The sequence below is a fragment of the Pseudoliparis swirei genome, chromosome 12 (genome assembly GCF_029220125.1).
Source record: "Pseudoliparis swirei isolate HS2019 ecotype Mariana Trench chromosome 12, NWPU_hadal_v1, whole genome shotgun sequence".
In the NCBI taxonomy this organism is placed as follows: domain Eukaryota; kingdom Metazoa; phylum Chordata; class Actinopteri; order Perciformes; family Liparidae; genus Pseudoliparis; species Pseudoliparis swirei.
In genome coordinates this window covers 14443349-14458866 of record NC_079399.1, presented here as the reverse complement: position 1 = coordinate 14458866, position 15518 = coordinate 14443349, and the positions used below count along the sequence as shown (strand labels likewise).

Here is a 15518-nt window from a genome sequence, read left to right as displayed (position 1 = left end):
TCTCGTTTTTTAAAAACAAAAAATTAAAAGATTCATACCTGGGCCAATTTCCGGAGCTTGACGAAACTGCTCTCAGTTAATTACATTTCAGGAGAGCCTCGGCTGGATATTACATTTCGTAAATTATCCATCCTTTCATCAATAAACAAGCTTTCCTCTCTCAACCTGCTGAGTGTCCACTATCACAATCATTCACACTTGAACCCCATGAAACCTAGGCAGTTGCCGGGGGATACATTAAATATTGTGGAATAGCTCAAGGAGTTTAAAAAATAAATTAAAATGATGATTTGATTTAAAGATTCTCTACACATATCCAGTAACACCTGAACACCATGTGATGCAATTAGGGGAGTGCAACTAGTTAACTTAGCAAGTGATGAACAGAAGCTGAGATAGTTAGCTATGGTGATAGTAGATACATTGTTCAAATATTGAATTAAAAGTGAAGGATTAGCATTACCAATAGTTAGCTTACAGTGATTTAGAAATGGTTATCTCAACGTGATGTATAAAAAGTCCAAATAGTTAACTAAACGTGATTTAGTACAGTCTAAATAGATCGCTAGAAGGAATGGATTAACAGTTTAAATAGTTCACGTTAGCTGACAGTAATGGATAAACGGCTGAAACATCATGCTTTAGCCTTAAGTGATATGCTACAAATGCAACATGACAAAATGTACCTACATATTGTCAATTAAAATGCATTAAATAATTAGTTATGGTAAATCAAATGAAATAGGAAAATCTGGTGGTTAAACCTAGTCTTCAGTATTTTCAGGAGCCAGTTTGACCAGAGTAGCCGTCTTCCTCAACTTAAAGGTCATTAATATTCATGCACTTTAGCTCCGGTTGCTTTTTTTCATGCCAAACACATTGCTTCATAATATCGACAAACACAAACAAAGCCATCCTCACCTTGGCTTCAGATGTGGGTTCCAGGTAGCACACACGGTTTCCGAGTCCCTCGACGGCCAGGCAGAACTTCCGGACGGTGGCCACACACTGGAACACCACCTCATCATCCTGCCAGAGACGGAGAGGAGCCTTTAAACTAGATATATTTAGACAGTGACCGATCAAAAAGGATTAACAAGGTGAAGCGAGAAGAAAATGATTTATATTGGCTCAGATCTGTTGAATATCATGACACCCTCACTTGGAATAAGGTTTTAAAATGCTAGCGAAGCTTCAAGATAAAAAGCAACTGTTGGAAAAAAACCTGTATAGAAACAAGAATAGGGGTAACAGGTTTTGTACAAAACGTATGATTTGTTTTAACCAACCGCATGCAGAAGGTGTTTTTTTATTTAATTAAACTATTGGAGAAATCGAATAAAATCATATTTCTTGTTGTCAAATTTGAACAGATTTCAGCAGCAGAAAAGAAACGAATAAAAATGTAATAAATGAATAGCAGCAGGAGCAAAGCAGCATCGCGTAATATCATTACAAAACTTGTTACACAGTCTTTGGCATCTCTGTGGGAGAGAGGAAACCCTCGATGCAATCAGCGCAACCAACAGATGAACATCTGTATCTGCCAGGGTCCACAGGGTCTGGCTATAGTTGGCACATGATATTGATTTGTTGGTGTACTGCGCACGCGTATGTGTGTGTGTGTGTGTGTGTGTGTGCGTGCACGCGTGTGTGTGTTTCTCTTGCCAGCTCACGTCCCACATTAATCTGAGCTGATGGTTGCCATGGTTGTGGCTCCCGCCTCCTTCACAGCAGCATTAATTCAATAGAGATGCAGGTTGAACAGCACCCACAGACTCAGGAGGAGAGAAATCAGACCCGAAACATTATTTTTTTTAATGACCCTAAACAAACAAAAAAGATAAGTCCCCCTGATGGTCAGTCTCTTGTGTGAAGAAAATAATTTAAGAGGGTTTTTCAGCTTTAGCTGCACTTCAATATACGATTAGATGTTGTTATTTTATAAGAAAGCATTTACTTCGGTCTCCAACAATAAATCTGTCTAAAAAGTATTGTCAAAGTATAATCTGTAATTCCAATTCTTCTATACAGATGGTAATACAATTTAAACAAAGAAAAGAAAGTTTGTGATAAAATCAAGAAACATTTTCTGATATAATGGTTCAAACATTGTAGGAGGCCTAAAGTGAATCTCTCTGTTTCATATTTAGTGTGAGATGTTGGCGTGACACCACAAATTAGATATTCGATCTTTCTGGTTTATTTATATGGGAGGTGTTCACAATGAAAAAGGTGGTGACTGGACTTTGACTCCCTCAACAATAACACACTGGAAAATCATTACCACGCGTATGAAGCTTTTCTTGTGAAGTTTTATACAACACATTATTCGTGACAGGCTAGAACAAATCTATTGTTACCTGTCTATTTAATAGAAAATGTGAGTTTTTCATAATATGTCCTCTTTAATGTATTTTATCCTGAGAAAAAACAACAACACATAACACAATAACAACAACACTCAACACAGATAAAGTCATTTCTTCCTCAGAGACGTTATCCATATTTAAAAGTTGGAACAGAAACAGAAGATAATTAGTAAAGAAGTTACTAGAGCGGATCCAACAAAAAGGCAAAGTCTTTGGGATAGACCAACAGCCATGTAAAAGTATATTGTTATACTTTGTGAAGTGGTGCAATAGGAAATGTATCTTCAAGCACATTTAATGGATGAAATAAAGCAAAGTAGAGTTAAATGTCACAGTGAAGTGAATGAGGGGCTGAGCTGGCACAGCTATCCGTACCAGCAGCGTTTTAAATACCCTAAGACCCAACTTTGGGCTTTAGGGAGGTGATTATCGATGGCAGAAAGCATCAATGTTGGCTCGGGGTTCCTGCTGCAGCTCTCCCAGTAGTTGTGTGATGGAGCAAACACAGCTCGTTGTTTCCGGCTACAGATAGCGAAACTCAATATGTCCATGATGGGATGACCGAAGACTGGTCACCTCTTTAAAATCAAGTAAATACACCTGTTTCTTTTCAGCTGTTTGTGGTGGTTGTGGCCTCATGAAACCAGCAGGGTGCCTGGCACCATTAGTGGCAGGCTATATCTACACGCGTATGGAGCGTGCCTTTTTTAAGGCTCAGGAAACTGCTTACGTTTTTTTCCGTCTATTACTGTGATTAATTTCATTAAATGATTCGTTTTTCAGCATGGAAAATCATCTGAAGGAGCACTTAAATCAATAAGAAGTGAAAGATGTGCTGTCAAAGGCGGGCAGTGACACATATTCATGCATATCTGAATTTGACAAAAATGTAAAGGCTCAGATGCAAGAACATTGATTTGTGCTTACTTTTATAGTGCAGCTACAGAACCAGAAGTGGTCAGAGTTGCACTGGGATAAAAAGGCTACATAGACGGAGTGCCATCAAGTCATCTGAGCACTGAAGCAATGGAAGGAAGAGCAGTGTGGATGATGATGCCAGCATCGCGCTGAATAAATACAAACTCAACAGACCTTGGGGATGGGAGGGTGTAATGACAAAAATGGATACAAAGTGGCATTCTCTTATAAAAAAACAATCTCTATCATCAGATCTCAACAACTAATGAAATAACCATGTGTTCCCACCGCCATTACAGTCCCTTAAGACACATTTTGTCTCTCTCTGCACCTCTGACTTGATGCCGAGCCAGAGAATCTGGTGAATCTGAGGCAAAGTGATCCTCGCAGCAGCAGTGTGACCATCTGCTAGAAAGCTAAAGAGCCGCATCCGTCCTATCTATAGGGTCCTGGCCTGCAGCAGCAGGGGGTTCGGTGGATGCTTTACCCAGCTTCCAAGTGTAGAGCGGGAACTTGACCCTGCCCTCACCAAACCCGAGACCACCCGTCCTCACGACCTCTGTGGATCCCGCAGGTTGGACACCTCTCCGCCCTATCAAACAAAAGAGTGTCACTCTGGGGAGCGTCCATTGAATAGCCACCGGCTCCGTTGGTTGGGTGTTCAACAGACCACCCTTATCGTGCCTTGTTATTTTCTTCTCCTACTTCGTTCATTCCGTAGCCAGTGTCACTTAACAGACAGCGACAGGTGTATGCGTCTGAGTGTGTGTGTGTGTGTGAATGTGTGTGTGTGTGTGTTCAGCCCGATGCACCAGCCGAAACCCGAGAGCTACAGATGCTCCGGCGTGCCAAATGAACTCCCACAACTCACCCGCTGCTGCCACCAATGTGAACTTGAGAAACGGTGAATCTGTTCAATCCCTCAGCGCTGCTATTTTGACACACCAGCTTTGCACATGCTCAGTGGAGATCAACAGGCGGACTTTGAAAGCAGAAAAAAAGGCAAACAGGGGGGTTTAAAACTAAAAGGAAATAAGAAAATTCCAGTGCGCTGCACATTTTTTCTTCTTGTTCACACTGTCTAGGGGTGTGGTCCGTCTAAACTGCTCTGACTTCTCAGGGGTCGTGTTTCTCGTAAATGTCAAGCGGGGTGCTAAGTGCAGGTTGGGCTGCGTTTTTTAAATGAAGCTTAGCTCACAACCCGGAAAGCAAAGAAGATACAGTGTAGATGTGTGAGAACTACAACCGGATGAGAACTACAGCCTGATAAGCCAGATAAAGGCCGATGTTGGTTCAAATCAGGTAGCCTGGTCTTAAAGCGAACTTCAAAAGGCAGTTTGTGATATGAAATGCAAAAATGTCCACAGAGTATCCCCAAATTGTAAAATAAGCTATTTTTGGAACGCAGGCTGTAAAAGTGTCAACAGCTAACACCGATCTAAAGAGTCACTGTCAACCACGGGAAGTGGAAGAATTAATGAGACCGTGAAAACATGATTGAAGGCAGCAGATAAACTAACAAAATGCAGTGATGCTGACAAATAGGACTTGAAGCGTAAACAGAAACATAGAACAGAGAGACAGAGGAGGGCTGAGGAAGTGGCTTTTGGCTCATTTGTCATGGCAACTCTGAAAAAGATCAACAGTACTTCTGGTTGACGGGACAGCTTCCCGACGTCTGTCGCTGCTCCGTCTATTAATCCGTTATTATACAAGTCATCATTTATTTGTTAAGTTATTATACATTAAAACCTGTTGACACTCCGACGGCCCGCCCACAGGTCTACTTGCTATGTTAGATAGGTTCTGATGCGACATATCTTTAGAAAGCTCAGATTCCTGTGATTAGATTGATGCAAACCATCTCCAGATACAATCACAACCGGAGGTACAATCAATGCCTCTGTCATACCACCAACAAACAAACAATATAAAAACAGAGGTAACTCCACCTCATAGTAATCCAACAATCGATCTTGTTACATCGCCGACGGTCCAGACAATCCAATCCAGTGACATATTTAGTCCAAAACACATTATTACATCAATAAATACCCACAAACTGCTGTCGATTGTTCATTTCAAAATGGCCGACAGATATGCCTCATAATGTATGCATTGCATTTTCTCTAGTAACTCCAGTTCACATGTAAACATTGCCGGTCGCTTGGTGTCCAAAGGGCCGCTGCACTTTGACCTTTCGATGGACCTCACTTGACCCAATAGGAGCTGGCATGCCCTGTCCACAGCCTTCAACAGCCAACGAGTCTGCAGAGAAGGAAAAGTGCCTGCTCCTCTTCTTTCGTGTGGAGTTGTCACGCCACAAGAGCAGCTTCTTTCCAGCTGCAGTCGGGTTCATCAACAAAGACGGAGACCCCCCTGACTCTGACTCTCACGTCCCCAAGACTATAAAGACTGAGACCCCCCCTGACTCTGACTCTCACGTCCCTAGGACAATAAAGACTAGGAACCTCACTGACTCTCACATCCCCAGGACTATAGAGACTAGCACCCCTTCATACAGCTGTAGAATACCAGCCAACAGGTGATTTGCCAGATACAGTTAAAACAGTTTGGAGAAGCCGCCATGATTGATGGACCGGCCACACCAGGGATCTCAAACTCAACTTGGCTTGGAGTCACCTCATGTCACTTCATAAGAGGGCCATTTCAACGTTCACGTCCAACAAGAAAGCACAATTTTTTTTGTTACTTATTTCATCATACCTAACAAATAATACAACCATCAGCTTCTACGCCTTTATATATTAGTTTTTAACAGTGCAAATATATTTTCCTTAAATTATTTTTAATAACTCATTGAAACATTGCACCAAACCAACAGATGCAATCCCTGACTAAATTTGTAATTTGTTCTATTTCTTGCCACCTGGCAGCGCTTCTGCTCACACAGCTGAGCCTCATCGGCCCTGATTGAGGTCACAGTAGAAACCCAGAGTACAGCTTGGAGACGGGCATCACGAAGCCTGGACCTGAACTTGCATTTAGAAAAGTTTATCACACAGATATGTGCTTCCAAAAGTATTTCAGTTTTCCACAATTTCAGTTTTGTGGAGGCTTTCACACGTTCATAAGCTGCTGTGATTGGCTGAGCAGGCCAAAATGACATTGACGTATACCTATGGTTCACCCAGCAGAAGATCAATTTATATAAGTCATATTTAAAATCATAGGCTATCTACAGAGTATATATCTACACTCTATAAAGTGTGCATATGTCTGTGTGTTCATGTTCTAATCGAGGCCTGACAAGCTATTCTGTAAGTATGTCTGAAAATCATCTTTGGCGCTTCGAAATTATAAATTAATTCACCAGAAACGCCCAGATGTATTTCACTTGCACTTAAACAAAGCATGTACTTGTGGATCTGTTTTGTAATAGTAATGAAGCTGTACTTGTATGGGACTTTTCTAGTCTTCCGACCACTCAACGCGCTGAACACTTCTTGTCCTCATTCGCCCCCATTCATACACTGATGACAGTGGCTCAGGTGCCAACTGCCCTTCAGGAGTAACTAACATTCAAAGCCTGGTGGGAAATGGAAACTGGAACTGGAAACAGTGAAAGTGGTCTCATGGCAGTTGTTTTCACCCTCCATCCTGTAAATGTCAGATTTGATGCAAACTTTAAATAATTGCCAAAAAAGCCTCAGGAGACAGCGATGAGACAAGATGAGCCCTTTTGCTTTAGAAACAGATTTCACAGAGTTCAGACCTTCATTCTTCAGACACACCCAATAGCTCTTGGTCAAAAACAAGACAGAAGCCAAATTCAATAAGCATTTGAGTGTTTCACAATGCATCAGTGGCAGTCCTTGACAAGGTACATCCCCCTCCTTACAAGGGCTGGAAATGGTTTCCAGATCCATCAAGCTAAAAGATGTCATCTCTAGACTGCAGCTGTCATGGTGAGACGCACACAGCCAATAGAAAACAAGGTTTCTGAGAGGTTGGTGGGCTTACTGAGAAAGTAAAGATGAGCTAATTATTAAATGACAGAATCAGAATCATGTTTTCTTAAGTGAGACATCCTTAAATCCTATCTTGTCAGAAAATAATTGAAATGGAATCAGTAATTATTTATTTATTTATTTATTTGTAATGATTGTTTATTATCCGGGACCAGTTGATTAGATTTTGGGATTGATAGAACTCAAAAATGAAATTTGGTGGGATCATTGTTTATTATCCGGGGACCAGTTGATTAGATTTTGGGATCGATCAGGTCAAAGGTCAAAGGTCATGAACAGGTCAAAATCTTTCGCAGAACTCAAAAATGATTGTTTATTATCCGGGGACCAGTTGACTAGATTTTGGGATCGATCGGGTCAAAGGTCAAGGTCAAAGGTCATGAACAGGTCAAAATGTTCTTGAATCGCCTGAAATTTGGTGGGATGATTGGTTATTATCCGGGGACCATTTGATTAGATTTTGGGATCAATCGGGTCAAAGGTCAAGGTCAAGGTCATGGAAAGGTCAAACTCTTTTTGCAACTAATGCCAAAATGTTCATAATTCAATGCCCAATCTTGTGATATGGTATGCGCTTCACCGAGTGCCCATTCGTATTGAACAGAATCGCATGAAATTTGGTGGGATGATTGTTTATTATCCAGGGACCAGTTGATTAGATTTTGGGATCGATCGGGTCAAAGGTCAAGGTCAAAGGTCATGAACAGGTCAAAATCTTCGCAGAACTCAAAAGTATTGAACTGAAATTTGGTGAGATGATTGGTTATTATCCGGGGACCAGTTGATTAGATTTGGTCATGAACAGGTCAAAATGTTCTTGAATCTCATGAAATTTGGTGGGATGATTACCATTTGATTAGATTTATGGAAAGGTCAAACTTTTTTTTTACCAATTGGCATGCAACTAATGCCAAAATGTTCATAATTCAATGCCCAATCTTGTGATATGCAAAGGTCTGCGCTCTACCGAGTGCCCATTCTAGTTTAAATAATGGGATAACCTCTTAGCAGCAAGGAAATTGGGTTTTGAAGTGATTGAGTCCGCCCTTTATCATTGATATAAGGTGCCTTTGAGCAAGGCTCTTAGCACCCAACAGCACCAACGGAGCGCTTCATTGACTGTTTAGCAAGGTGATATACTGATGATAACAATATCTCTAATGTAAAGGCGAAAACAGGGAGCAGCAGTTTTCAGCAAAACAGTTCAAGATAATTTAAATTAAATTTAAAAAACATTGTAGAGGACTTGCTCAGCACCAAACAGCAGACAAACACAGTTCTCAGCAAGCTGGTGAACATAATGAGGCATTTAGCTGCAGAAGAGACAAAGAAGTGACAATACAATAAATGTATCATCAGGTGGACACAAACAAAACAATTAAAGATATTGCTTCTCCGAAACTGCTTAATAAGATGCTGTTTGCTAACAAGTTACATCAGTGTTGTGCTCACAGCTCGTTTACGTTGCGTCCAAGTGGCCAAAAAGATAAGCTGTTCTAAGTTTATGTTACGAATTCCCCGTCATGTAGTTGTTTTCCTGGTTAATCAACTCTCATGTCATTTCAGATCCTGCCTGTCACAGCTAATCATCCCTCATTCCCTTCACCTGGTCCTCACGCCCATCACACCTGTTGCCCATCTCCTCATTAGTCCCTCACTACTTGGGTCCCCTAACCTGCACTTGTCCTCTGCCGGACTTTCTTGTGTGTTTGTGCCAAACGCTCCCTGTTCTCACCCTGTTTCATCTCTTCTGGCGACCCTGGATTTTGCCCCCTTCTTGATTTGATTGCCTATTTTGACTGACCTCCCGGTTTTGACAAGCCTGAAACTAGTAATATAGTTTCGCTTGTCCATCTGCCTCCGAGTCGTGCCTGAGTTCCAGTGCCTGTAACCCTTACGGTTTAAGAATTTCTCTATCGCGTTAATATTCATGTCTATTTCTGTTTTAAAGTATCTGCTGCCCAAATGTCATCAGATTGTGATTCAATTGTTGCAGAGTTCTGATTGGTGCACAACAGAATGTGTTCATTTGGATGCCTTCATGACATTTCTGTCATTGGCTTTTTATTGGCTATAACTTTCTTTTTTGTGTGGCTTTTAGCCAATTCTCAAATAATTGTATGTGATATAATGCTGTTATGATGATCATTCTGTACCCATAACAGATATTGTAACATCTTTTGAGGGATCTTACTCTGTTCCTCTCCCGAAGGGGGACATTTTTCGTGAACCGATGTGAGGTCCTAGGACCCTGAGGCAAATTTGTGCTTTTAGGCTATACAAAATAAAGGTAATTTAATTACACGAAGCAAGAGGCAGTTTGAGAAAATACACATTCCATTAAATTGGATTAATAAATCCAACAAACACTAAGTGCTCTTAAGAATGCAACTTTATGGCCACTGAGCTGAAAAGGAAGTCAACCATTTAGGTGTTAAAAGAAAATGAACCAAAACGGTTAGAAGCTCATTCTGCACCTCTTTCAGTCCTCTGTTGATTAAGGAAAGTAATTATTGATTACTTCCTCGAACAACACACTGCACTGCATCAAGCGACGTATCAAGTTCAAATAATTGGAATCTGCAAATGTCGTGATGCATTTAGAGACAATGACATACAAGGAAATGACAAAACCTTATTTTATCAATATCACACATGATGGGTATTTCATAAGATCTGCAATACCAGTCCATGGTTGAAGACCTAAAATAATGCAAAGATAAGACAATCGTCTCCCTGGAAAACCAAAGAGCACTGAAGAACATGGGCCTTTTCTCAATGCAACAGAATGGATATATGTTCATTCGGGGCCAAAACTAATTGTTCAGACTTTACTCAAGTTCTTAATCTTCATCTGAAGCTAGTACTAATCTTCAAATAAATTGCAGTTCAAGAAGGGAGCTCATCCCGCATTAGATATTTAAAATGAATAATGCCATCTAATATCAATTAGGCTGTTCTCAATTTCCAATATTCAACAAACTTTTACATTTGTTCATAGTTCATATTGTCTAGGTACATTAGGTTTATAGGTAGGTGAAGAAATGTTTAGAGAAACGTAAAGCAAGCCCTAAAGTTTCATTATATTGGTTTCCATTTGTTTGTCATGACCACATTGTTTAAATATACCAGAGTTTATCATATTAAAATGTTACTTCTACTTTGCACTTTATTTTGCTTGTCGTGTATTTATCCCCTGGAGTGGACAAAAGGTGATGTAACAAGGAGTATTGGTGACATTAGGCAACGCCCCCTTGACATCGAGGTGGATTCAGTGATGGCAGCAGACTCACAACTGGAGAGCGCGGGAGCTGCCAAAGAACACACTGTCGCTTCGCCATCATAGTCCGTTCAATCAATAGAGGAAATCCTTCCCATTCAATTTAGATCAATTGGAAGGAGGCCGCAGGATAACGCTGCTTCTCTCTTTGTCTCTCTTTCCAATTCTCATTGAAGAGGCAAACTTTGCAAGGGTGTCGGATAGTTAGCCCGAGATGGTGGAGATTTCCTTTGCACAAAGGAATATCAAGTCCATGGTGCTTTTTGTTTTCTATTATTCCAGGTGGTATAGAAGGACAAGCAGTCGTATGCTCAGATCTTTGCTCCCCCAGGAGAACTTCTACTGAGACGCCGGGATATGAAACTATTTGTAAAAGGTTTTAAAGCCGTGCCTCCAAGGTGATGTTTTTGTATTCAATCGCAGTGATTATCACGAACACCATCGTTACTTTCATCTCATGTGATACAATCACAAGTTAAAAAGTGTACTGGAACATTTTAAGCCAATTTTGATGAGAAATCCTGAAAAGAAAGAGATTTCCAATTCAGCTGTTCTGTTGATGATTTTCATGTCATGAAATACCCAAAAATTGGTCCTGGTTAGAATTTTTTTTTTTAACTAGAACTTAACTAAAATGTTTCTCTAATTATTATTTTAGCATAACAAAAAATTAGGGCATGAAACATTTAATATACGATGACAGATTATAAACCGCTGCCTTTGGTGTCAAAATCAAATGCATTGTTCCCCCATCCCCTAAATGTGGTAATGACATTGCAAATGTTTAACAGTAGAAAACAAACATGTCCACAGAGATTAATTATCATTATCACTATTAAAGAATATAATTTTTTTAAATAAATAAAAATAAATAAATATTGACATACTCTTTTTTTTCATTGTCAGTTCTGACACTGTAAAGTTTCAAATAAATAAGTATGTCAACATCAATTTATTCATTGTTCAATAAATGGGACTTCAAGCTTCTCTGGTGATCTCTGTGCGTTACAATTATTAAACATACTGTATGTGATTAACAATCATGCTCGCTGTTAAGCCTTCAATAATAAATTATATATAATCAGAATAAATGCTTGAAGATAAATAATCAAACAAGTTGTTTCACATTAAACATTTCTAGATTTATTGCAAAGTGTCACTTTGGCGTAGTAAGCTTGAGAAAATGCTGTATCGTAGTGTATGGTTTCAAGCACTTTAATTCTAAATGCTACTTATACCCATAAACATGGTGTTAAAGAGTTCCTGGTCTGGTGCTGCCCCAGCTCACACTCTTCCCTGGTGGGGTTTAGTGCCAGGGGAGCAGAGCTGTATGTGCTGTGGAAGCATCACCAGGCTATATTTAAACCCCCAGAGTCCCCGCCTTGGTATGCAGAAGGCTACCAGAACAACATGAACTCCAAATAAGCCCAGAGGAGCTACTGGTGTCCTGTAAGCCTCGATCACCTGGTTTTAAAAAGGTGCAACAGGGACGGCTCACCTGGACAACAGAGTTTAAATTAAACCTAATATCTCCAACAAGTGCAGGGGAAAAAAGAGTATTGTCTGGCCTTTAGTTTAACCCCATAGTGACTGTGGCTACACCTGCCAATCTTTCTATTCGCATACATGTGTTGTTTATAACAGTGGTCCATTTACCACATTTAAGTCTCAGTAATTTTACAAACAATGGGTCTTTGATTTCAGACAGAAGTCAACAAAGACAGACATCTCTTTTCTAGTCAACTAAATGTATCAACATAAAGGCTAACAAAGAACTTTTTCTCCAAATGTACCCCCCCCCCCCCCCCAATCAACTCATATTTTTACAACAACTGTCGAACAATATCTTCAATGTGACAAGTCAGCAGAAAGCCTGACTGATCTTGATACATTGCTTTTGATAGATCTTAATGACTACACCATTGACTCCTGATGCTTTCCCTGATTGAAACACATTACAGCCGGTGAAATCCTTGTGCTTAAATGTCGTGTTTTTAATCAACCTCTTAACTCCTTATTCACTCTTATTTTATGAATATCACTCTCGTAAATATTTCATACAAACCTCTTCAGTATGTGAAGAACTCCAAAGATGTGCATGCATACTGTTGCTAAGCTGTGAGAGGCAAATCACTCCGGGGGAGAGCGGTCCGTTTAAACTCCAACACATAGACATTCTTATATGTCCAATATAGCATGACCATCACCAGGTTACACAGTATGACACTGTGGACTAGTGTAATGCCAGTGAAGAAGCAAGTTGATATGTCTTCTTTGTATTACATCATCATTTCACAAAGCAACACAGCCAATGAGCACACAATATTATGTGATTGTAAAATGAAGTGCTCTTCACTTCAGTGTGGGTCCATAAAGTTACAGCAAGCACTGCGGTCTTCATCTTGCAGTTGAGGTGCAACATTTTCCTCCGTTTTCTTTGACGGAGCGGCGCTCATCGCTGCCAGCTTTCCCTACACATCAACCGCAAGGTGAGACCGCCACCGTGCTGAAGTGGAATCACAATGACTTCTGTCTAAGCCTGACATTTGATTTCTTCTAGACATCTGACTTGGAAAAAGTAGAAAACCCCTCAAGAACTACAAATCCTCCCACATTTTGTCCCTGCAACTGTTTTCCTTCCTAAATGCAATCAATTAAACAAAAGACGTGCCAGTTGTATCCAGGTTTATACCACAAAGTTCAACACATTATTACAATCTGTTGAAGATTATGGTATAAACCTGATCTGTTGAACATGATGGTATAAGCCTGATCTGTTGAACATGATGGTAAAAGCCTGATCTGTTGAACATGATGGTATAAGTCTGATCTGTTGAACATGATGGTATAAGCCTGATCTGTTGAACATTATGGTATAAGCCTGATCTCTTGAACATTATGGTACAAGCCTAATCTGTTGTACATTATGGTATTAACGAGTACACATGGCTTTGAATTATGGCTCTTATTTTAGAGCTTGGTGTGAGGAAGCATTTCTCTCACCACTGAGGTTTGATAACAAGGATCTGAGGAGCTCAAGGGAACCCCCCTCCTCTCAAACTGCTGTTGTCATCAAATTACCAGGATGCCATTGTGACAGTAGGCATGGGTCAGCAGCGTATCACTGGCATCACAAATAGTAGGAGCCACTAACAACCAACCAAGCCTTCACAGGGATTATAGATGCACATGAATACTGTGTACATCAACATCTCAAAGCCATGAGAGAGGAGTACACTGGTGTCCGGCATTGAGCCAAATGGACATCAATGGATAACCTCAGAAAGGAGAACGTTGCTAAAAAAATAAAATTTGAATAAAGGACCAAACCGGCATGTGTTAGTTCCTTTATGATCACATTACATTAATATACAGTAGATTGGTTCTACTCATCGTGAAGTATTACAGTCTGAAAGCTGTGGTCTTATTTTGTTAAAGTTCACCAGGCAAGGGGGTCTAATAAGAGAAGATATCGAGTTGCATTATGGGAAATGAGGATCCAGGACCTAACCACTAGATGCTGTATGTCGGGATATCTTGGTCTCTGCTGTTAGTGTTCAAAAGCCCCCAAAAGTTCGGAAGTATTGTGCTGAATCACAATGTTTTGTGCATTTCTCATTCAGTTTTAGGCAGCCATTGACTTCCATTTTCGTCTGTACGCAATATATTTGTGCACTCTAAAAACTTCACATGCAACAATGCTGGCATGGAATACACAACTCTAACAAGTTCCAAGAGTGGACTAGAACAGCGTATTTTTCATATCGTACCGAAATGAATGAAAGCCAATGGTTCCATGAGCAAAACACTGCAAATCCACGTTTCTAAATCACAGCCACATTCTTTGCTTCATGGTTACGTGTGAAGTAAAGTCCAAGTAATTTGTACTAAATTGGCTTAAAGATGCAAAACCGCAGGGAGTCCTTGAATCTAAATCTCAACAAATGTAGATAGCAGAAAACAACTGATGTCAACCAGAAAATCACTTAAAAAACAACTTTGCTATGACAAATGACATGTTGTATGTTCTAAAGGTTAGGTTGTCAAGTGTCAATAACACATTATACCAATACAAGATATTTCACAGTGCCAAATCAAAGGTATACTCCCACCAAATGTAGAACATAATGTGCACTTAAAATCAACAAAAGGACAATACAATAAATGTCATCTGAAACCAGGTAAAGAACCCTGCTGAGCATGTTGCATGTGTCGTAATTCGTTTTGCTCTTCATGCAACACCTGGTCACAAAGCTCCATAAGGCAAGCAAAGAATAAGTGTATTATATGTGTAACATATATTCCCTCCAGCCGGATATACGAGCTGTCATATCATTTACAAGGATAACTGCTCTGCATATCCACGCAGAGGAGCAACGTCAGCAATCTGCGCCAAACAACTAAAATAGTAATGAGCCCAGGGTGGCTTGGGTGTGTGAGCACAACTTATCTAAAACTCCTCCCTCCGAGGGAGGAGGATACAGCCATAAAAAGTAAAAACACAACAAAACACCTGCGAGAATTGTCTTCTTGGCACAAGGAGTTCCCGAGGGAAGAAAAAAAAACAAGACCGATCAGTAAGCGACGAAAGGTGGGAAATGAGAAGGCGCGTTATGAAGAGGCATAGGCATGCAGTGTAAAGTCATGTCTGCCTTAGCTTTGGCAGACGGGCCTTATTGAAATCCCCCACACGAAGAGTCATGTCGACAGGTGCGCGGGGGCCGCGAGGTGCAGCGTGCAACCTGCGGCAACCCCCCACCCCCAAATAAAACAACAACAACAACAACAACAACTAATTAATAATTCATGCGCAAGCCAATTCAAAAGAAACGACAGACGAGATGCGTTTCCTTCCCAAAAAAGCTCCACACTGTATTCCGTGTATCCCGGGGTTTTACTTAATTGACGTGCAGCCTGCCGCCCCTGAGCTCCGTTAATTGGCGAAAGGAAACGGAG

The 15518-nt window shown here is 40.4% G+C and overlaps 1 protein-coding gene across 1 annotated transcript in view; it reads right to left on the bottom strand.

The window, feature by feature from the left end:
* ryr3 (ryanodine receptor 3) overlaps positions 1-15518 on the bottom strand; it is a 103640-nt gene that overhangs the window by 87999 nt on the left and 123 nt on the right. The window contains exon 2 of the mRNA XM_056428514.1: positions 922-1029. Coding sequence (XP_056284489.1) covers positions 922-1029 — 108 coding nt within the window. The remainder of the gene's footprint in view (positions 1-921; positions 1030-15518) is intronic.